The following is a 24,762-nucleotide window of genomic DNA, read 5'->3' as shown; positions in this document are numbered from 1 at the left end:
TTATCAATTATCTCACGACTGAATGCTAAAAGTTAGATCTTCTTACAACTAAACTTTTTTTTGAGTCGTTTTTTAAGTTTATACAACAAAAGTTTTTTACATAACATAAAAAAAAAACGAAACGACTGTGACATTTCTTTATCTCTATAAATTTGTTTTAAATAAACAATATGTAGTGCTATGTGCACTTTGGTTCACAGCTGCTGATTGTAATGTGTTGTGTGAAAATAACTCGAGAGAACTTCAAATGAATATAATTAATGAATTTATATGCTTCAGTATACTAGCATTGTATTTTGCTTTATTACAATTTGGAAATTTGCTAAAAATCCCAAATCTAAATTAATGTGCTACATTGGAGCTTTTGCTTTGCAATGTTACAATTGCTTTGTTACATGACTTGTCAAGTGCAGCATCAAATCTGGCGGTAAAGTACTTTTTTTCAAAGTGGACAACAATTCCCCTGCTTTATTTGCTTCACAATTGTGTGTATTTTTGTCCTTCATTTAAGAGCATTGCACAATAGCCTTTGAATCACATTTATTTTCAAATATTTTCAGTACAAACCCTTTACAGAAAAACAACAACATAATTTACATGACAAACAAGAATTTTGACTTATAATGTGTCCTTATAAAATATTATCAAAAACTTTCATGAGGGACAACCAAAGCAAGAAGCCGTTAGTAGCAGCAAGGTGTGATATAATATTTAACTCAAATGCCCAGTACAACACAAACACAGTAAATACAGAGAATATGTTTCCATCTATTAAGCAGAAATTGAGATATTGAGATAGATAAATTCAGAAGTAAGAGTTCAAGGGCTTATTCATTACAAAAATGCCACTTTGCCTTGTTGTATGAAGATATTTATCTCTTTAAGCTCCATTATGGCATGTTTGAGTATTTGAAATCAAGCTTTTCCACCATTTTGTAAAGAATTGCTATTCACAGTGGATTTTTTAACTTCTATCCTCATAGACTGACTCTCAGCTCGGGACTCCAGCTTCACACCACCCGAGATCCCCAGGGTTCCCAGCACAGCCTTCCCCGTCTTCAGGCTCTTGGACATTGGGATGCGGGTCAGCCCTGAGCGCGCTGGCTGGGCATCTTGCCCAGTCTGTTGACAATAGGGGAAGAGAGTACAGTTTCTCAGGCAGGAGAATGAATACAGTACAGCACTTTGTGGGGACATGATGTGTAAATAATGGAAAAGGGATTAAACCCATTATAGGAAAGAAGTAATTCAGCGTACATAAGCAATGTAACTGATCATAGGTGTGAAAGGAACCGTATGAATGAAAAATGTAAATATTTAGTCATTCTTTTACTTCGATCCCAGCACTTGTCCAGGCTAGCTTTCAGTGAGCTGTTACAGTTGAAAGGCTGTTTTGTTTCAGCCACAGGGCAAAGAGCCCTGCATGCATAGCTGTTTGTGAATGTAAACACTGAGTAACAACTATAAATTACAGCATGACTGTAGCAAAGTGGCAAAATGCCACATCATTAGCTCTGGTGCTCGGAGGCCCACACATAGGGTCATTTCTGTCACGCCATCTATCTGATCCACAAAGAGCATATTACAAGGTCCAATGGAACCCCAACTCTTCGGCTCCCTTTCTTAGCAGTGTGAGATGAAGCAGTTAGTAAACTTACCTTGTGAAACTCTATATGCAACCATTGTGACTCTCAAGATAAAGAATGAAATACTTGCATCCCAAGAAATATTTTGGTGAACAGGCCTTATTTACTTATTTTTAACTGAGAAGAGAAGTTCAATACCGCTGTTTTGTCCATATGCTAAATATACACCTACAGCAGGCAGATAGCTTAAGTACAGTGACTGGAAATAAACAATATTATATTAAATATCACAATACCATGTTTGTTAAAAAAAAGAACAGTCGTCATTCTCGATGATTCATAGTCCCTTGACAAATAATCAAACTTAAAGTAGCAAATTGTCAATTCTAAGTTTTGTAAGGATAAAATGATTGTGATAATGTGTCTACTAGAAGGTCTAGATTTGCTATCACAAGGCTAGCTGTTACATCCAGCATTCAGTCTATGTGCTAGGTTAAGATAACTGGCTGCCCACTGTAGCCTTGTACTGAATGGAAAGATACAGAATGTGTGTTGATCTCTTTTGTCTTACTACTAAAATAAAAAATACTCAGTTCAAATACTTAAGCGTAAAAATTTACATTCTGACATTTCACATTGTAGTTTTAGTCAATCTAGCATGGTACATAATCCAATCTAAGCAGCACATTTCTTAACTTTGTTGAGATAAAATATATATCAAATGTGATGCTTAGTAAATGTAAGATGGGGTAATAGTAGGAAAAAAGGTCAAGCTTTGTTTCCAGGATCCAAATTTGCTAGTTTTCACTTCCAGAAGTTCAGAATGAGTGTTTCCAAATGGTGATATGATTGAGTCCTGTTATCTGCTGGCCAGTTGCATGTGTGTGAATTCAATTAGATCCTTAGTTCACTTGGGGAAAGGGGGTAGATGTTGGTTGGCTGCAGACTGCATCTGATTGGCTCAGGTGTTTTAACTGACAGCTGCGTTTGTCCAATGGTAGGGGACTATTTCAGCAGCGCTACAATATACTTTTGTAATCTCAAAATGGATTAAGGCTTGCTATTTTGACCTATTTTCTGTCGTTGTGCTAAATTGAGCTAAAACCGGTGGTAATGGTGGTAGCCTTGAACATTTTTGACAAGAGCTGTGTTTTCATCTTTTACTTTAACTTCTTGACAAAACACAAATAGGTGTTTTTGTTGTTGACATCCCCAGCCCTGAGCCCCTCCATTTTTTTAATGATAACATTCATTAAACCTAGTTCTTTAGCCTTTTCATGTAAATAGTACATTTCTGGTGTATCACATAGACAGCATGAACTAAACTCAAGCTATCAAAAAAAAGTTTTGTATTTGTTCATTTGGATGAACTAAACCTAAAACACTTACCATGCTTTGTGTGGGTCTGGATGAGTTGGTTGCAACAGGGGATATTGTGATACTGCTCATCACTTTGCTCTGTGTGCTCCTGGTAGTAGTGGTGGTGATTTGGCGCGGGGAGCGTAAAACTGTTCCTGTTGATAAGGTCATTTCCTTGCTCTCAGTTACAGCAGTCATCGGCCTGACTACCATCTTTGGGTTGATGCTGTTGCCTAGATGAATATGGATCTTATTATCATCAGTAGTGGTGATGATACCAGTGTTGTTGTGACCCTTTCGTATTGGCATTGGGACCATCTGCTTCTCCGGGGTAACCCTGAACACAGCTCGGCCCATGGTCATCTCCTGGGGTTCTGGGGAGGCGGATGCTTCAGGAACTATAGCGGTGCTCACCGTCATAATTGAAACAGGGGACAAGGGTCTTCCTGAGCCAGAGGAAAGAGTTCTGCTGCTCTCTGGTGATTTGGCTCTGGATATAGTTGTGATGCTAACTGGAGACTTGGCTCTTTCAGGGCCATGAGGTCCAGTGGTGGACTTCTTCTTGTGTGTTGACGCAGAGTAAGTGGGAATGATTGTGATTCTTGATTTTGGTTGAGATGGGTTGGGGCTTAGAGGAGCTGAGCTGGAGAAAACATCCTCAGCAGTAGGACTTCTGATCTCAAGACAGGCCATGTTGTTTTGGTGGTCTGGTGTGACACGGATGTGTAAAGGCTGCCCTCGCTTTGGGGACATTGTTAGTTCAGAAGGCAAATGATTTCCATTCATTTGCAAAGGCTTTTCCAAGCTTGTCTCATGAGCAGTGTTGTCTTTCCTCCTCATCCAGGGAATCCAGGATTTTTTCAAACCCAGGTCGCTGCTAGATGAAGAGAAACGCTCAATACCACCACTCTTTTCGGCTGGCTTTTTCAGGCACTTCTGTCTGAAGTTGTTCATGATGTGATTCTCCTCTTGAACGGACTTCCTGATAAATACAGCTGGGGTATCCTCCTCTGCTGACCCATTGAGTGATGCCTCTGTCTGTACTCCGGTGGATGTCACAGCAATGTCCACCATTCTTCTACCGTTCAAACTGGGCCTTAGGGCTCGACTATGTCGCTTAGCAACCTCCAATTCCTTGGTGAGATGGAAAACTTCCGTACCTATGTTCTTGGATTTTTCCTCCTCTTCCAAGAACCTCTGTTGCAGAATAGAGTAATCCACTTGGAGCTGAGAGAGTTGGTCTTCTTTATGCATCAGTTCATGGATCTTCTCTTTAAGGGCTACAACGTCAGCCTGCAGTTCCCTTGTTTTGACCTCCTCCCTCATGCACCGTTGTCGGAGGTCTTCTTCCTGGCTTTCCTCTTCTCCTTTTTCGATGGCTTTGTTTCGCGCTATCTGACTCCTCATTTCCTCCACCTGCTGGGAAAGAATGTTGGCCTTGTCTTGTTCAGTCATGAACCTTTTTTCCAGCATGTCGTACTGATCCTCTGTCTTGATCAAATCTCCCTCAACTACTTCAAGTTGTTTGAGACGGTTTTTCAGTCGCTCGATTTCAAATGTCAGCTCCTTCACTCTGTTGTCTTCTCTTTTAACAGGGTCAGACATTCTTCCCAGCTCGCATTTCGCTGCATTATTCACTAATTGCTTTTCTGCTTGCTCGAACACATCTAACCTTTTTTTCATTTGGCTGACCTTAGAATTAAGATCTGTAGTTTTGTCAACTTCATAAGTAAGCTTGGTGCTTAGCTCCCCCTTTTCAATGATGAGAGTCTCTACTTTGGTTTCCATCACTGATTTCAACTTGAAGAGTTTTTTGCTTTCCTCGATCAGTTTCTCAGTCACCTCCATGACTTTACCCTGTTCAACTTTGACCATCTTACTCATTTCCTCTTGTTTCTTCTCATCCGACTTTGATCTTTCCACCAGGGTCTTTCGTTCTTCCATCAAAGCAACAGTCAACGACTTCAGCTTACTCAAGTCGTCCTTGAGGCTCAGCTCAGACTTTTCTAGCTTTAGCTCAGAAGACTCCAGTTCTTTCATACGGATCCTGAGAGTGAAGACTTCATCTGAGAGCTCTTTGGTCAGGCCCTTCTCTTTCTCAAGAGAAGTGTGTAACTCTGCACTCTCAGCCTTGCTCATGTTGAAGGCAGCCTCAAGTTTCTCCACCTCCATTATTCTTTTTTGGAGCTTCTCCACTTCCAGCCTCATGTCTTTACTCTTACTATCCTCCTCATGTAGCCTCTTTCTCAGCTCCTTACACTGATGTTCAGTCTTGGTGATCTCTTCATCCTTTCCCGCCATCTCAAGCACATGTTTCCTTAAGTTCTCCAACTCAGTGATTAAGTTAGAGTTGCCACTTTCCCCTTTACTGATCTTGTCTCTCAGCTCTTGCAGCTCCTCTTCAGATTTCCTCAAGGCTCTGTTGTTTTCCTCTTGTTCCTCTATTTTATGCGTAAGCCCTAAAAGTTTGGCATTGAGTTGACGGTTGTGGATCTCGTGACTGGCCAGCTTGGCACTCATTTCCTCGTGCTGTTGGGTGAGTTTGGCAGATTTTTCCTTTAGCTCAGCCTCCAGACTCAGCACCCTATTGCCATCCTCCTGAACACGCTCCCTGGCTTCACTCAGAGCCTGCTCCCGCTGCTGAAGCTGCTGGCTTAGTTCCTGGACCCGCTGGCTCTGTTGGTCCATTTGATCTAGGTGCTGCTGCCGCTCATTGACCAACATCAGGGCAAAGGACTTCAGCTTGACTAGCTCCTCTTGCACCTTGGCCAGACGTTTAGAGTGCTCCTTCTCCTTTTTCACCTGGTAGGCCTTTTCAGTTTCAAGCAGCCGTTTCAGTCTAAGATTGAAGAAAAAAAACCAGAACAGAAATATTAGTTTGGTTTAGTAATGATTTTAAAGACAGATAGCTTTGTGTCTCTATTTGCCATCATGTCATGAGGATTTGTAATCCAGGATGAAAAAGTTAATCCCCGTCAATGTTTTAGTGGTCATGAGAGATAATCCTCATCCCTTTCATTTGTTCAGGTCTCATCACTTTTTATCTGCATGGAAGATAAAACCACCAGCCACACGAAATATGAAAACACAATATACTCTTTTTAACATGTAATCATATCTAAACCATATCGTTCACAGATATCAGCTAGTGAAAAGTTGTGTGTGTGTAGAAAATACTTTGCAAAAAAAACAACTCTACAAGTCTATACATGCTAGGTAAAGTGGGAAAACTGGCAAAGATCTGCACCACAAATCCCAAACCCTACTGGTATTATCTCCCTGTTGTTAGGATAGAGATCAGGCACAAAAACTGCTAGTGAAAGTTTAACACCCCCTCACCAAGTGGTCTTCTTTTCTCTTAGCTTCTTTCTATGCTGCTCATGCCCATTCTCATCTCGGCTCCAACAAAATGCATGCAAAGCAGATTGAATGCAAAGCTGCATCCTCTCCCTGCACACTCCCAGGGACGTGCAACATTCATCCTGAACTTTTTTGCATTGCAAAAGAAACCAAATTTATACAGGAACCAGTCCAGCAACAGCTGTGCATCCACAGCTCAAACATAAACTTTCAAAATGAGCCTTGTTTGAAACACATCCACTATAATGAACACAGTCACAATTTCTCAGAAACTTAACAACAGTAGTAAAACAAAACTCACCCACTATGGAATCTCTATAGTCAGCACAAAAAAATATTCTGCCATCATTCAAAATCCATAGAAAAAAACACAAGAAAAAGCTGGGCCCTGTTTTCAACAGATGTTCCACCGTCAAATTCCAAGCATGTTATCAGGACAATGAAAGGTGAATGAATACAGTACAGCAAAATCGGACCTCTAGTGAGTGATGTCACCCCATCCATATAAGGCAGTAATGTGTGTATGAGAGTGTGTGCCGCTCTACTGTGGATACTGTGAAGGGGGCGGGAACCTTGCAACAGGAGGAGTGCTTTGCAAAGCTCTACACAATTTCAATGCTTTCATAAAACATCACAGACAGTTTTTCCCCCACAAAGCGTAGAGAGGCATAATAAAGAATATGCAAAAAAGTGATCTATGTGTATCTTTGCTTGAAATTAAATTATATCTCCATCGTCCAAATTGCACAGGATATTGACTCTGCAGATCAGAAGCCAAAGTCTCACTGGTACAGTAGACAGGAGAGTATGTGTGCTGTAGTTCCACTCAAGGGGGAAACTGGACTTGAACCGGGATTCCTTGCAAAGTTTACATGTGATGAGAAAACCAGATATGGATGAGGTAAATGTCTCCCTTGAGGTGAAAAAGATCTGGGAGGAAAGGATATGCAACCATGACATTTGGTCTATCAAGGGTATACTCTGACTTTTAACTATTAACAAACCCATTTTTGCACAACCTCCACAAATACATTTGAATATTAAAATCTTAATGTTAATGCAAATGAGATTAGACATGTACATGGATTAAATCAGCCTTCATTGCCAAGTAAATTAATGGTTTTGGCTACTGTGCAAAGAGGTCATCCAGATCTCTAAGTGCCACTCTTAAAATTCAAACATGCGCAGCCAGATGTCATTGATACACCCTAGTAATTGGCCTTCTTAAATGTCTTTCATGTAAAGGTTGAAGTCATGATGTCAGGGGATCCAGTGGTCAAGTAATGTAGGCATTTAGTCCTGGAAGATGTTTCTGTTACTGAGGAAGAAATAAACTAGCTGGATATCAGGCGCAGCTAGCAGTTCATGTGTTTCCTTTTAGCATTAACATGTTAACAAGTGAACTAAATGTGATGCAATTTAAATAAGAGGACATTTCCAAAGCAAGTACACAGGTGTTATCCATAAGCCAGCGTACTCGAGAGAACATTTTTTGGTCATGGAACAACATGTCATCCCATGCTTCCAGGGGAATTTTCTCAGAAGCACTGCAGCCCCCCTGTATGCAGAGACTGAGGATAGAAGGAGATATGAGCTGCCAAAAAGCTGCCAAAACACTGTGTTCTACAGTAATGACCTCTCTTGACAGAGTAAAAGCATTTACAGTAAAGTGCTGAGAGTCTGTGACTGTGTACAGTGTATAAGATTGATGTGGTGTAAAAAGAGAAAAATCAGAAGCAAAGTGAACATTGGACAATACATGACAGAAACAATAGGTCTGTCCAGACTGTTCATTCAGACATTTTTGAATTGTGTATAAATTCCGTGATAAGGCTTTGAAATGAGAAGAAAACTATCATTTTAGTTTCAAACTTCAGGTGTGCATTCTTATTTTGTGTGCGTGACTCTACACTCTTGGGAACTCCTTTCCGTAACAGGATCTCTTTCTTCTGATAATCATTACACATAACCCCATGCCACTTAAATATTTCAACTTCTTGACATATAAATTGCTTGTTGTCTGAGAGGGTGTTAATGACTAATGCTGAACAGTTAGAAAGTACCTCTCCTGTGCCCATCCTCTGCATTCCTGCAATTGTTTGGCACAAGAACTTTTGACTTTTCTCTCTTCACTCTCACCCAGGTGGCTGGAGGAGATCACCTGGATAAAGGTGAGATGATGACATGCTTCCATCTCACCTGAAAGAGTGAATGTCAAAACAGGGCAGTACCAGACATAACAAAAATGTGCATGCTACTGCAAAGGTGTAACTTTGTTTTTGCTAAGAATGTAATTTTTTTTGTCCAGACTGCCTTAATACAGGATGTGGTTGTTTGTATTTGTTTGTATTTTCTCCTTCCATTTTGTGTTTCTGTGTCTATTCTGGATTCCAAGTCAGTTTCATGTCCTTCTAAAGCGACGGACAAATCTGGGCTCTGCAGGTGCTGACGGATCAAGACCCAGTAGAGCTCATCCCCTTGACTCCCTCTGTGAGGTGACAGAGGCCAACCTGTGTTCGAGCCAAGGAACCTGCTGGAAACCACCTGGCATTAGAAGGAGGTCACCTCCTTCTTGTATGCAAACCAAGGATCAAGTGGAGGTAAAGAAGTTCACTCACGATCTGTGCAGTGTGTGCTTCTAACTGAAGCCTGCTTTAATGATTCCAAGTTTTTAAAAGTCTAGATGGAGTTATTCAGTGTTTTTTATAGAGGCTAACAGTTCAGATAGTGATGGCAATGTCACACAGTGCACCACTTTGGACTGACCAAAGAAGAATAGATTGTCATGACATTTTCCTGAGGCAATCATGGTTCCTAGAGGATGATGCATAATACATTTAGTGATCCCTCACATCTCCTCAAGTACCACCATTATTGGGTGGATGGAATTATGTCCCCCTCAGGATAAATTGTAATAGCTTGTATTATCTTTTATGTTTATGTGATCCCAAAACATCTATTTATTGCTGTCATAAGTTAGTAAGTGGAAATACGCAATTAAAGCATGCTAACATGCTAAAATATAACAGTAAACATTGTAGAGCTTATACCTGCTACGCTCTAGCATGTTAGCATTGACATTGTGTGCATGTAAGCATTTTGATGTTAGCTCATAACATGGCTGTGCTTCATTAGCTTATCAGAGTCGCTGGTATGAAGGGAGATAGTTCCATTAGCTACTTCCTCATGGACCATCTGTGTTGTCTGTTCTTAGTCATGCATTTAGCTTCTGCTTAGATGTGTTTTTCAGTGAAGTTTCAAAGAATTCCATTCAAACAACATTCTTAACAGAACATGTTGTAAGAATTTATTTATTTATTATTTACTTTCCAAATCCCAATTGTGTAATTTGGTAATTGTGTTGAAACCATCAAACACAAAAATGACACACTAGCTAAGTTATTGTATTCATGTGTGCACAATGAATGACAACCCAGGCAAAACGTTATCACTCTACAGTCTTCTGTTTCATGAAAACAGCAAAAGGACTAGCTTTGATACTGAGCTAAAGTCTGCTGCTCATTTCCCAGCCTGCTTTCTGGTGTGTGATGGCAGCTTAGCTGTCATGACTATGATTTAGCTTCCATGGTCTGTTTCCTATGTCCTGCCGTAAAAGCTTAAGGAAGAGATGTATTCAGTGCCTGTGCTAGGTCAGTGCTGCAAATGAACTGTTTGATGTTCTGTCAGTACATGAAATGCAGCATATAAGTAGTCTCCAGTCTGCTCTATGACTGACTATATATATGTATACAGTCTATAAACTATATGGTACAGATTCTCTCTTTTTACTCTGTGGGACTTACTAGCACATGCTTCATGCCTGTTGGTTATGTATGCTAATCTACGCAGCAAGCACAATTAATTCACTTGAGCACTATACAATCAATGCACACAACATACCTATGTAAGGGTAATTGTGTGAGAACTGACAGCCATGTGTCATGGGAATTGCAACAAAATATATTCCCTAACAAGCAACAGCCAATTAAACTCTTTCATCAGCAAGCAATTACGTTAATTAGTAGGGCCTCTTTCCTCATACACATTCAGAGCACATCTCCACTCTCACAGCCAAGCCTGTTTGATCTGTGTGAGGCCATCCACACACACATGATGTAACCGCCCCTCTCTCCCATGTTATGAGGATTTGTTTCCACGTGACCTCTCATACCCTGTCTCCCTTTGACCAGCAAGCCGGGTCACAACCTCAGCGATGACTTCACTTTATAGATGATGTCAAAAGATGTCTCCTGTTGAAGCTCTTAATCTACCTTCTCTAGTCTTTTTCTCCTGCTCCTCCACCCGTGTCTCCATCCCCTATCTACCCCTGACCTCCCTCTTTCCCGCAGCAAATAGCCTGACCCCTTCCCCACCCCACTCCACACTCCCTCCTCCCTTCCACAGGCTGTACCTCTCACTGTCACATGAAGGTATGTGGGGTTATCACTCTAGTCACCAGCTCTCTCACCCTTCTCTCTCATGGCTGATGAGGCCATTGCTTCACACATTCTCTGTTGGCGATGCATGCCTTCACCACACTTTCCCTCTGGATTATCTCACCTTGCAGACTTTATAAATTCCACCATGGTTTCATTCACCATGTTGGCACGGCAATGCATGTTTTCAGTTTCCCATTACTCCAGCAGCCACTTCTTCATCCTGTCTCCACTGTTGCCAAATCCCCATTTGAAAAACATGTACTGTTTGATTGAATAAAACAAATTAAGTTATACTGATAACAAACACTGTTTGGGGAAAGTTGCAATAATTCTCTATTATCATAATGTAAATTTAATATACTGCAGTATTTAAATACAGACATGGTTATTTTTTGGTGAAGAGTTAAGGTTCTCTTTTCTCTTTTTCCGATGGACCTTTTTTTGTTTCTTGAATGTTTTCAGATATTAGATTTAAAAGCTTGTACAGTTAGAAACCTGCCAAAAAGTCCTCTAAATGGTGTACCATGTGTAAAAAATGTAGTCAGGAGATTAATATATTATTGTAAGCATTGTGCATTAGTTTGGTGACATTTTGATATAATTTGTTCTAGTTACCAAATGATAACATCAAGCATAACCTGTGCCACTGATCTGAAAAGTGTGGCGGTTTGATGGCCGAGCTTCTGAGTTCTTCTCCCCCCTCACCTTTCTCTCTCCTGCTCCAGAAGGTTGGTGAAGTCGTCGCTCTTGTTCATGTAGTCTACATGTTTGCGTTTCTCTGTGTCCAGCTCGTGCACGGTGCGGCGGTGGCACTTCTCAGCAAGCAGCAATTGACCCAGCATCCTCCGGTATGTCTCCTTGTGCTTGTCCTGCAGACGCTCCAGCTAGGAGAGGGCACAGAGAAAGCATTTACAGCCATCCAGGAAATTAAACAAACACAACAAAGTCTTACAGCTTATGTCTGCCTGCCAGCTGTTTACAGGCACAGATGACCACCAAAGTATTAACATCACAGATATTCAGCAAGTCATTTTTAAAAAGGAAAGAAAAATGCAATTTTAACAAGTATGTGCAGGTTTTCTACATTACTTATTCAATTTTAAGTCTATTTTTTTTACACAACAAAGTAATTGTTAGTTTCTCTTATATTTAAACTTGATGATGAGGTTTAGCTGACTTTTTGGTGTTTACATTAAATCCAGACTTAGGGGCTACAACACCTATTAATAAAAGCAGTCAATGGAAACATTGCGGTGTCTGATGCTGCATACTGACCTCAACCATAGGCTTTTGGTAGACACTGTGGTTGTGTTGCTTGGTGCCAGTGAGGAAGCTGTCCCTCTGCAGGGCCTGCAGGGCTGCGGATCCATATTGTGATTCAAGGGCCCCTTTGGCAGTTGGTTTGGCCCTAAGCATGCAGATTACATCCTCTCTGGCCTGAAATCACAGAAATGTACAGAGATATCCAAATATTTTTTTGCCTATAATGACTTGAGAAAGAAGAGTTTTTGCGCAATCTGAACACCTGTTTGAGGAGGCACCTTCTGTTTTTATGACATGATATGGTAGAGATGATGTTTTGTGAATGTAACAGTTTGCTATAATGTCTCTCCATTAAGAACATTCCCTTTTAAGGGTGTTTAAACACCTGTGGCAGATTCCAGATTTCCTCAGTCACTAAGAACAACATTGCTATTTTTTTCTCTGTCATGTTCTATTGCCACTTTCAATCACAAGATGGAGCTATTGTGCAAAAAAATCTAAATCCAGTGAAAGTTTAGTTATATCTGTTCAAACGACTGTGTGTGAACCCACTATGCCTTTCTAATGAATGTTTTCTGTCCCTGAATATAGTCCATTTACTACTTTTACAGCAGGTAGAAAGTCAAAGGGTTATGATATGCAATGTACAATATCAAACAACTCACCTGAACCTCTCCCTCCATGATCCCAAGCAGCCTAAGCAGATCCCCTTTGGGCATATCAACGATGTCCCCTCTTTTTTCTCCAGCTTCAGGGGAATCACACAGCAGCTTCTCTTTGTCCGAGATCACCTCAACCTCCACCTTCTCTTCATCCTCCTTCTGCGGAACCTTGGGGATCAGGTTTTTTACAGGGAGACCCACTTCTTGTTCTTGGCTGATGTCAGGGTCCCCCTGTGGAACACCAAGGACCCCATTGGCCTGGCTCTCCACCCCACTGCTTTTGGACCTCATCCTCTGGCTGCACCAAGAACAGAAGAACAAGTATTTTGTTAGCGCATTTCAGTCATTTTAGTTTAAACTGAAAGTTGTCGGCCTGCTGAAACACTAGAGATTTTATTGGTTTATTACATTCTACTCTTAGTTTTATGACTATGGTCTTAACTACATTTCTTCATATTACGACTTCCTACTGTCTGCTAAACTGAACTACTCTTATCCAATGACAAGTGAGCTAACATGGAATAAAGCATACTATAAGCCTACAAATACACCTCTGACTATTCCATGGTAAATTCATGTTCTGTCACAAGGGTTGGGTACCTCATGCTGAGCGTTGATGGTCAGGAAGCACTTTTGTGGCACTCCTGGGTGCTTTAATCTTTATAGCTGACGTTTAAGGTCACAGTCAAATATTATATCCAGATATCTGAAATAAATTCATTGATGACAGACCTCTAAATTATTTTACTACATTAATCAGCTCTAACAACACATGTAATGTTGAGATGGCCAGACGCATGTTGGAGTTGTAGCCTTGATTGCTTAAACATACATTGACCTAGAAATGTTTCATTGTGCAGTTACATGCATGTTAGCTAATACAACATTATTTCAGTGGTTTCTAAACTGTTTTGTTTGATGTCCCCCACATCCAAGCTTGTTTGAGGAGTTTAATCATCACAGATCATCTTTTACTGTATGTTCCAAAAGTCATTCAAAAAGACTTGGTCATTGACTCACTTTTCACCTTTCTCAGCAAAACATCCCTGAACTGTTTACAACTAGTTCAAAATGCTGCAGCAATATTAACCAGGTCCTCCAAAACTTCAAATATTACTCCAATCCTGTTTTCTCTACACTGGCTTCCCATAAAATTTGTGATTTCTTTTAATGCCCTGCATGGACAGGCACTGGCCTACCTCACAGAACATTTATGGCCTTATACTCCTATTAGATCTCTTAGGTCCTCTATCAGGGTTTGCTGGTAGTTCTACACTCCAGACAGAAAACCAATGGCGGCTGTGCTTTTGAGGTCGTAGTGCCAACATTTTGGAATGCTCTGCCTTTTGGTCTAAGATTTGTGGGCACTATTGACTCTTTTAAAAAGTAACTCATGACCTATTTGTTTAGGTTGCTTAATCTGTTGTGTATAGTGTTGAGGTTTTTCATTCTTTTGTAAAGCACTTTGTGACTCTCTGTTCTCGTGTTGTGCATTCTCCTGCAATAAATTAAAAAACTAAACTAAACTAGATCTATAAGTTATGAAATCCTTAAAACAAGAGTTACATTTAGTTAGCTATTTAAACACTTAACCAACAAGTTACTAATGCAGCTTTATTCATGTTTTTAAGCTAGCCTGTTTTTAGCTGTCACTATTGCAAATTTATTTCAAGCTATCAGCAAAATTACAGGAATTATACTTTCTATTTCTATTTTGAAAGGTTCAAAAGTTGTTGATCAATCAGTTTTGGTTCTCAACAGTAAAAAATGTTTATCTTCCTCTGTAATAAGGTTCCGCAAAGTTAAGAATGCAGTCAGTTCTAATGATGCCTGAAACTAATCTCTTTGAAGCCTACCTGTTTCCAGGAATAAGACCCAAGCACATTAGAGAAAAGAGTGCAAGATAACAGTAAATGCATCTGGGTTCAAAAAGAAATCTGACAAACTAACACATTAAATGCTACTTTATCGCAGTAGTGGGAGTTCAAGGAGTGCACAATGGCTCCAAGGAAGCTAGTTCCTAACTGGAGATTAATTGCAGGACCTTCTTTCCTGTCCATAATTATTAGTTTCAGCTGTGGCCTCAGTATCAATGAGTTACAAATCATAGCACAGTTGTGTACACAAATCCTTAAAATGTTCATCCCACCATTCAAGCAGTGCCAAGGAGTTTGAATGACTGGAGAAATGCCCAGTGGAAGAGGGCATTAAAACTGGCACTAGTGGGACGTGAGTGATGAAACATAGAAACATGTGCAGGGCTGTAAATGACTCGGGCAGAGTTCCTCAGTATGGTGACAAAATGGTTGACACTGAGTAAGGCACCACGTTTATTTTTAATATCTGGGCTGATGCCATGACAAGAGAGCTACTGTAACAGCTATAGCCTGGTTATGCGGTGTCAATCTGAGAGCAAGCAGGTTAGTGTTGGGATGTGTATAAATTGGATGACTATTAAAAGTTTTCTTGACATACTGATTCATGAAAATTCACCATATTTTGGTATTACACTCAGCTGTTATAATGTTGTAAGTATTTCATTTGTAATGAAAAAACAACATCAGTTTACGAATACATCTTTTCTCACTTTATCATCAACTAAAAAGATGATGGACCTTAAAAATCTGGAGGGACATATACAAGTAGCCATGTTTAATAACTCATATAACAACTGCTAACTTTAGCGTTCAACCAATTACTAGCTAACAATTCTTTAGCTAGGATTTTACACCAAGCCTACCGTGTTATCTAACACTGATGAAAGGTAACCTTAATAAGGAAGTTTGTGAATGCTAACATTAGCCATTGTGTGATAGTGGCTAATGTTTTAAGTTAAAATATGGCCTATGATATATCCTCTGGGTTTTCAGTCGAAATAGTCAATAAAGTTATTGTGCTAGGTATGTCCCATAGCTGACAGGGTCTTGTGAACTTTTTACCAGGAAAAAGCAGCTTGCTATACTTGGAAACTGCACACCGTTGAGTGAACTTGCAAGTAAAGTTGAAGAGGTTCTAAAACCATAGCAATGAGCTAAAGAATGCCAAAACAGTCAATTGGACTTTGGATTTGTCACTAGTAGTGCTTTTTTAGTTGCAAATGGTCATTTGAGCAATTGTGTAAAGATGATGCTATAGTAGTTTTGATATCATTTTAAATAGTCTCACATTTTTTTAGTTACCACAATTCTAAATCTTAGCTTGAAGGATTAAAAGATTTTCAAATATCGACTTAACAGAATTAAAAGATATTCATAATTACTATAACTGCCCAGTACCTACACTGGTGACAAGATATTGTTTGACAATACTTTATGACCAAATTCCGTTAGTCATTGAAGCTGACTGATGACAAGTCTTTGATCTATCTTGACTGGTCACCGAGTCTTGATTGTAGTGAATTATCCAGAGCAACAAACAGGGATTCCTAAGGCAAGTGACCAGCATTCCAGCCTGACATGCAACATTCCCAGTTGTCCTTATGGAAATTGACGAGAGCTGCCAGACAATAATCCTTTACTCAGAGGTCTACACCAATCCACCACAATGCCCAGACACTTAAACGGCATCTGAACCATCGGCACAATGTAAAGGATTGTCAGGCATCCAATTCAGGGTGTCTTTTTAATATGAAAGGGTGGCCCAAGGTCCAAGTCAAGGCCTGCCTCTAAATTTAAAGCAAGATCCTAAATCTATGCCATGGTTTGGGCAATCCCAGCTGTCACATGAAGGAGTATTTATAGGCCAAAAGAAACATATGCTACAGTCCAAAATAAAAAAGGGGGCTATAATATTTGTTTTAATGATAAGCAAGTTAGACACTATACAGTATCTCTTAACTTACTCCAGGAGAATGCAATATGTTTCTAAGCTGCAAAAGTTTTGAGAAAACAGCTAAATATGCTATATGAACTTCATTATCTGTGATAAAAGTTTAGCATTACATTTAAAAAAAGTTGTTTGATAAATAGAAAAGTCAGCAATAGAAGATTAGGCAAAAGCAGAAGTCAATGAAATGTCGAACAAGTCAGCAAAAATGCTAAATACTAACTGGGTTTGGACTGTTGGTTAGGCAAATTACACTTCAAGGTGTCAACAAGGGATTTCAAAATACAGAGGGGCATTTATTACCAAAAGTTATTAACTATGTTTTATCTAAAAAGTTAATTCTGGGCCATTTGTCTGCCTTTTTATTAGAAAGGAAAGCTGAAGAGAGAAATATACAGAGGAGAGAGAATGGGGACGAGAGTGCCAAGGTCGGATTCAAACCTATGGCCGCAGAGACGAGGACTATAGCTTCTGAACAAGGGGCGCGCAACATATCCGCTAGGCTATCCGTCGCCCCTGTTTTATCAAAAAAGTTAGATCAAGCTGTCACAATTTTACAAAAGTTGTCGCAATTTAACACCTGCATTCATTTGTAGATATTGTAGTTACAGAGCTGTTACTACTAGCTAGAACATTAGCTTTTGTAAGGTTAGCAGAAATGCAAACCATTAGCTTGATGGCAGTCTCTAAACCCACTCCCTATTGTCTGGGGAAATGGCCTCTGGTAGCAATAGCCCATCTCTTTAAGGGCTTTCCAGCAAAGCTAGTGGTTATTCAGAAAAATGATTACAGATTTTTGGACTAGTAATCGTTTTCCATGTGCTTATTATTTTTTTACAGTCTGGGGAGGATTGACTTTTATTTCAGAGATGACGTCTACAACCGGATCGCTAGATGCACTTAAATGCTGATGTCTAATAAAATAAGAAAATGCTAAATTGGTTGAACAATTGCTTTATAGCCTTGTTGTCTGCCTCTTTTGCTGTGCACATGGAATCTATTCCTGCATACCACACATTTCAGAATGGTTAATAGATTAAACTACTTTGACTTCAAATGGTAACAACAACACTTTTCATAGTCTACCCAAATCAAGTTACTCAGCTACAAATTCTGTAGGCACAAGGGTCAAACAGAAAATAGCTCACTGGTGTCTGGCAGCACAAGTCGAAGCCTTCAATTGTTACATGTGTATAATGTTGTATTTTACACGCTTAATCCCTTCAATAAATAAGTCTACATATCTGCTTAACAGTGTCCTGATCTATGATATCCACATAGAAGAAAGGTGAGGAAGCAGAGAGGGCTGGTGATAAAAGTATGACTTGCAGCCAAATTCATTTGCCAGAGATGAGGGATGAGGATAGCAGCTGCATAAATGCAGCAACATATGCTATAGGAAAAATAATTAGTTTGATTCAGTGAGTGTGAGATATATATTCACACCACCACAAACCCAATGTGACTAAAAAAGGAGAGGGAAATGTTCTTTGCATGTGAGCGTCTGACAACTTGATCTGTCAGAGGACACTGATAAAATGCAATACTCTTGGGAAGCTCTTCCACCTTGACAAGGAAAACAAACGAACCCGCCAAGATATGGGAATTTCCATCAGAACATGTAGCTGTGGATGAGATTTTGAAGCTCCAAGTGCAATCCATTTGATATTGAAAGTTTTGTGAGTACCTATTTTCCATGCAAGGTTTACAAAGCTGAAGTCTTTTTTAAGGATTATGATGGACAGCGTGTTCCTGCCTGGACAGCCAGTTACCTCCCGGGGTCACATTTTACATAACAGCCATGTTCTAAGAAACAAAGACACTCGAGGCAGAGATGGATGGCAAGTTTTAACAGACAACAACAATGACTGGAATGGAAAATTCTCTTGAGATTGAACTCTGAAAGCACGCTTCTACTAAACAGAGCTGTCAAAGAGCTTTCACGTGCAAACTCAAGCATTTACAGCTTGTCTTCCTGTAATGATGGCTTCTATATATACCTCATTGTAGCAAAAACTCCAATGTTGGCATGCCATACTGTGGCAAAATGTCAGCTGAGGTTGTTGGTTTCATCATGTAGTATTCTCCTGATGCCACCTTAACCTGATCCTCTCACTGGAGCCTTCTGTAGCTTCAGCAGTTAAGGTTTCAGTAATGAGCACAGTGAGATAAATGCAGGTACTTCTCTACATGGAATTTCCCATTTCAATAACTACATTGCTGTCAAGCCAAGGATCTTCACATCATAAAAAAACAGATTAAGTTGTTCCTGAATAAGTCACTTAATACTGTGACATTTTTATTATAATTTTGCTGCTGGCAGTTTGTTAATAATTCATTTTGTGTCTTCTGTGAACTCACATGAACCCTGCAAATATATTCATAAGGGCAATAGCAAATCCTTACAAGCTGAGGAATGCTGCACCAACATGCATCATGAACACTGACATGTGTGGGAGACGATGCATATTTAATTCAGACATACAACATGCCAACCCCTCTGTTATTTAGCCACATATACTGTTACTAAGCATATGGATCAAAGCAGCAGCTGGAAAACATGACTCGCCTGTCTCTGTTAAATTAAATTGTATATGTTTCTTGTAAAAATGAAAAAAAAATGCATTAATACAATTAAATTAAAATAGCAACAACATTTATTTATTCATTCAAAGTGTCTAAACAAAAATCTTCTTGTAAAGGACATGATTCTTCTGGACCAATAGCATGAGTGGATATCAGCTTCACGGCTGAGATCAAGGAGGAGATCAAGTTCTGGCTGTTCTATGAATAGAAACAGCAGGACAACATATGGATGAAGCTCTCTCAGATACAGTACAATGTCATAGGGTCAGCCACTTGTCTGAAGTCTCCTCGAAATGCCTACCAGATCAGAATTCCAAAGATTGTGATCTCTGTCCTGGCTAGTGGTCCCGCATTCTCTCAGAGGAAGAACAGATCCATTTGCTTGGGTCTCGTCTGTGCAGTGTAGCGATATTGAGTCTTTTAGCTGTTTTAACCATTGATTGGGTTTTCTTCAATAAATTGCAATGTTTTGATTGTACAAATTCGTTTTCATGCACTTTGTCACTTTGTTAGTGACAAATATTGGGGCTTTTTATGCCTTCATTTTTAGAGATAGGACAGTTGAGTCAGAAACTGGTGAAAGAGAGAGTTGGGAGCAACACGCTGGAAAGAAGCCACATGGCACGCCGGACCTGAACCCGGGCCGCCCGTCCTTGAGGGCCCCAGCTTTTGTACATGGGGCATGTCGGCCGTCGGAGCTTCAACTAATATTATGGCATTAAAGTGGTTACTGAGTAGGTAAAGAAAATATGGCTCCGGGTTAGGCTGATTTAAAAATTTTAATCACAGGCATTTAATTGTTTTTGCAGTTCATAAATTCAATTTTTTTCATTGCAGTTTAATTGGTTGTTAATGACAACCCTGGTAGTTCACTGAATTCCTAAATGAAATCATCACATGCCCGTGTAACTTTTTTATAGTCTATGGGCATGCCAATTGAATGTATATTAAGATATTTATATATAGATTATGACAGCTCCTCACTTCTATCTATTTAGAGTTTGGTAGTAATGAGAGAATGTGTATGCAAGTATGACCATCATCACAGCTACTTCACTTCTTTCCCACTAGTTTGGTGTCTTTGTGTTCCAGTAAACCAGTCCATGTGAACCTAAATAATAAATAATTGTAAGTAATTATACCTTTAGTTTGGACACAAAACCAGGAAAAGTGGTCACTTGACAGCTCAAAACCTAACCCATTGCTGGCCTATTGGCTGTGAAACAGCTTCATGGATGTTGGTGTTGGTCTATTGGTTGGAGGATCCACCAGGGGGTGAAATAGCTGAAAAATTATTGGATCGATTGCCATAGAACTGTACAATAACATTCCAGTCCCAGAGGATGAAGCTATAAGCAATGTCACTGTGAGCATGCTGGTGTTAGCATGTTGCTCTAAGCACTGTTGTGTATGGATACAGCATCAAAGCACTGTTAGCATGGCTGTAGAGTCTAAACCCAACTCAAACCTGTTATTATAAAGCGATCTGTCTCTTGATTCATTACCTCAATAAATACAATCTGACACTGCCTTACTGTTTTAGTCTTCTTGCAAAGAAGCTCTGATAAGCTAGCAGCAAAGCAAAGCCATTAACAAGAGGTGGACAAAGTAAGCAGCGAACTGGTGAAGAAGGACAAACATGTGTGCTAAATACTTAGATATATTTGGGTGAGGTGGTGGAGCCCAAAATAAAGGGAAAAGGAGAACCACTTCTGGTCCTTAACTTTCCATGTGGATACACACTCAACTTTTGTGAAACGTTCAAATATGATGCATAGTTGCAAAAGGTTTGCTTACATATTGACCTTTACATTTTGTAAGACTAAATTACGTTTTTGCCATTCGAGATGTTGTTTTTTTTAAACCTTCAACACCATTGCACATTTAAATTTAGTGGATTATATTGTTTTGTGTTGGTATCGTAAGTATACACATTTGTCAGAAAAAGTTATTATATTATAAAGACAATAAAAAGCATTGTTGTGGGTGGTAAAAAGTATCATATTGAGTAAAATCGCAGGTTGTGAACAACCTCTTTCTAACAAACAGATGTGTGGAATTACAGGTTGATATTTGGTCCTCAGCACTAAGGGACAATGAACCACAGAGAGCCGTCATCCTTATCTCGGTGCTTTCAGTAAATACGCACTAAGCTTGTCAGTGACATCACTGGAGAGAGTCTTGGGATCTTTTGTTACTTTCGTCAACACACACACACACACACACACACACACACACACACACACACACACACACACACACACACACACACACACACACGCACACAAGCTCAGTGCATTAGTCAAGATGATGTCACTTCCCGTGCATAGATGCATGGGAAAACATGGGATGGGTAGAGCGGGTGGGGAAATGGTTGAGATCAACTAATCTTTTCCTCCTGTGGAATTAATAAAAGAATGACAAACCAAAGTGAGTGTTTCCACAATAGACAGATGCAATGGAATGTATGATTTATAAGCCATACTTGGATACACACAGGGGGGTGGGGGGTAGATCTATGAAGTTCTAATGAATATTTTTAACACTGAGGAGATCCCATCTGTATACCAACTTTGTAAATGACCTCACTTGTTTTTATGGAAACATATGTCAAGAAACAATAAATAAACTCGCTAAGTACATGTGTAATGATCTTAAGACGATCTTGGGTTGCCATGGTGTTTCAGATTTTATTTTTAAACTGCGGGAACACGAGTTATAAGTACCACTGTTCTGCGAAACATCCAAATGTGTCTAAACTGCATTTTTGGAATTCAAGACCAGAGGCCCTTATACGACTGGAGCTGTGCATGTGTCAGTGTCAGCTGTTGTTGAGGCCCAGCAGACGTATGGGAAAGACACAGACTACCGAGCTCCACCTCCCAGTATATTGTGTCTATGTTCATGCACATAGACTTTTTCTAAAAACGGATTAGCCCATAAGCACACACGTAAACTCACACAATACACGCAAGCACAGCTGCACATGCATTTTTGGGAAGGTTCGGGGTCAAAGAGTTGATATATGCAGGAGATCATAAAGGTGTCAAAGAATAATAAAAGCAGTGCATTTGATGGCACAAGTCCTGCTCTTCAAAACACAGTTTCTCATAGTTTATTATTTGGCTCTTTGAATTGAAATTGCGTAATTGCTTTTAATCTTCTTATTCGTTTTGTGGAAAGCTTTTTCCTTTCATTTTGCCAGCAATTCTTTGAAAACAAGCTGCACGTGCAACAAGAACGTGCACAAACACAGCATTACCTTTCATCTTGTACAGGGTATATAATATGACCTGTCCGGACGGATGATTCCCTATTCTGTCAGTAGAAAATTTGTTGAGCTTAATGTTGCATCAAAGACGCTCACCCTGCACCTCACAGTAAACTTTATTACCTCCTTAACAACCAATGTCACTTGAGTGACATCGAGCGATAGTAATGTCATGAGGTAAGCCAGTGACACATTTAGTGCATCTCCATCAATGCTGCTTTGGCAAACACCCAAGCTTGGCCCGCTCCGTTTCAGTTTACACAGAGACGACATTATTGATTTACAGTAAGACCGATTCATTTACAATCCACGTCTGATAACTGCCCAGTTCACAAATCTGTCTTTCCCGTGAAGCGGTTTGCCTGATTGAGCTGCACTATAGGGCATGTTGCTGAGCCGGAGCGGATAAGCTCAGATAAGGCTGGAACAAGCACAAAAATGTTAATGAGTAATCTCTTGCCACTTGTTCTCTTTGTCTTGTTTTAGCGGTGATATCACTGAGTGCACAGAGACCAAATCAGCTGGAGAGGGTGGGAGGAAGGGAGGAAGGGTGAGGTTGCACAGAGCCCCTGAGCACTGACAGAGAGGATCTTTGACTGAAACGTTAGCCACACCTGCGTTAGATTCCCTTACAGAGGGTTAGATACATTACATGTTGTCTTTTAGGTTTACTGAGGCAAAGAGATGTGCTGTTTGACAAATGGACGGCGGCTGGCAGGAGCCATGTGTCTCCTCCAAACGGCCGATGACTTCATGCGGATGAAATGGAATTCCTTTTGGCATCATTATGATCCATAAATATTAAGGATGAAAGATGTCTTCCTTCTGCAGCTTGTGAAACCTCAAAAGCCTCTCAATGTTAGACGGTGTGTGTATATTTGTAATTTGTGTAATGCATTTGGTGTGTGTACAATAAGAACATGCTTGAGACTTTCCCAGTGCTTCAGAGGTGTTGGAGTTGGCAGCTCTGGGACAACTTGAAAGTTGCATGTGTGCATTTCTATATGAGTGCATATCATTTAACATGAACTGCCAAATAAGATGGATTACTCCTTCAACATTCTCAATATCTCAGAGAGCCATTATCCTCTGTTGTGCCGTAAAGCTGTGGGCTTCTCCTCCTACATGCAAAGCACAGTAGCCTTCATACTAAATGGCCACATTCATAACAGAAATATAAGATGTAATTCATTGAGTAATGTTTGATTCATGACTCTCGTTTCTGTACGCAACCTCACAATGCCGACTCTGTAGTGCCATTAAAAGCACTAAGTGTAGCCCTGTGTCTTCTCATGGCAAGGAATTAATGCAACATGTTGAGACTGATGTCATGTGAATGAATAAAAAGTTAGCTGAATTAAGTGCATGTTTCAAGAAGAGTTGTTTCATTCATATGTTGCAAAGTAAGTCTTAGCAGAGTTTTGTTTCAGCCAAGTCTGTAGATTCCTATCAATCAGTGCTTTTTACTGTCTTCATAGATTAATGACAGCTAAGCTGCCGCACCTGTAGCTCAGCTGTTTCCCGTGTTTCAGAGTGAAAGCAGAAAAGCAGATAAGCTCCACTTTGCCAGAGGCATGTGTTTGCGTCTGTGGCTTTTTTTTCCCCGCCACACACAGGTAGGTAGAGCAAGAAAGTTTTCATGTGGAGAAACTGAGGAGACGACGTCAGCTTACCTGCTCTTGTGTTGTCCCCAGGTTTAAGCAATTAGTAGTCCCACCAAAGGTAATCCTAGAGAAAAGACACTTAGTATCCTCTTGCAGCTTCTGGCTTGTGTGGTCCACTTGTGGTGTCTACTGAGTGGTGCCAAGAGCCATCTCAAGCTCAGCTCCTCTCTCTCTCTCTCTCTCTCTCTCTCTCTCTCTCTCCTTTCAGTTCCTCAGGTCAGAGAGGGAATGGTACAGAGCACTAACAGAGCACTGTAACTCTCCTCTCTCACCCCACCCTCCCTTTCTAACTCCCATAGCCTATCCAGTTCTGCTCTGCATGGCAGTTTAAAACACACCTCTCATTTTCTTTCCCCCACTATCGTTATGAGAAGTCAGTTGAAGAGTGTGCGAGAATCAAAGGCAGAAGGGGGGATGAGGGAGGTGGGGAGGTCCTATGTTACTCCCTCTCAGGATTTGAAAGGAGCCGTTGCCCAGTGAGGAGATAGTCAGTGGTGCGGTGTGATGTCCTCTGTCACTGGGCCAGATCTTTTCACTTAGCATCCTCTATTGTCCCTCTCTACTTTTTTTGTTTTGATACTATAAGTATGGTTCTATATTTAACTTGTACAAGCTTGCCAACACAGGCGTTATTAGCAGCTGAGGCTAGCTGAATGCTAGATGTTTTGGCTGGCCAGCTTGAGCGCTAACTCCCCGCTGACCCTTAGTGACAGCTGAACCATGCCATACTATTCTGTCATGCTGGGA

The 24,762-nt window shown here is 40.2% G+C and overlaps 1 protein-coding gene across 1 annotated transcript; it reads right to left on the bottom strand.

Annotated features, from left to right (window-relative positions):
* Positions 1-523: 523 nt before the first annotated feature.
* LOC132992968 (filamin-A-interacting protein 1-like) lies at positions 524-24,288 on the bottom strand. The gene is made up of 6 exons (XM_061062584.1): positions 24,025-24,288; positions 12,673-12,967; positions 12,020-12,181; positions 11,450-11,628; positions 2,976-5,784; positions 524-1,122 (listed from the first exon to the last, which is right to left on the bottom strand). The coding sequence occupies exons 2-6, from the start codon at positions 12,958-12,960 to the stop codon at positions 916-918; spliced, it is 3,645 nt and encodes a 1,214-aa protein (XP_060918567.1). The 5' UTR covers positions 12,961-12,967; positions 24,025-24,288; the 3' UTR covers positions 524-915.
* Between the last annotated feature and the right edge of the window lie 474 nt (positions 24,289-24,762).

This window comes from Labrus mixtus, chromosome 18 (assembly GCF_963584025.1).
Source record: "Labrus mixtus chromosome 18, fLabMix1.1, whole genome shotgun sequence".
NCBI classification, from domain to species: Eukaryota; Metazoa; Chordata; class Actinopteri; order Labriformes; family Labridae; genus Labrus; species Labrus mixtus.
The sequence above is the reverse complement of the archived record's forward strand: the minus strand, read 5'-3'. Positions and strand labels throughout refer to the sequence as shown.

Excerpts from the sequence above, each read along its gene's own strand:
- LOC132992968 (XM_061062584.1), bottom strand. The coding sequence starts at position 12,960 with ATGAGGTCCAAAAGCAGTGGGGTGGAGAGCCAGGCCAATGGGGTCCTT. Across the intron at positions 11,629-12,019 it reads ACCAAAAGCCTATGGTTGAG|CTGGAGCGTCTGCAGGACAA; the intron begins GTCAGTATGCAG and ends GCCCTCTCCTAG. Across the intron at positions 1,123-2,975 it reads CCAGACCCACACAAAGCATG|ACTGGGCAAGATGCCCAGCC; the intron begins GTAAGTGTTTTA and ends TATTGTCAACAG.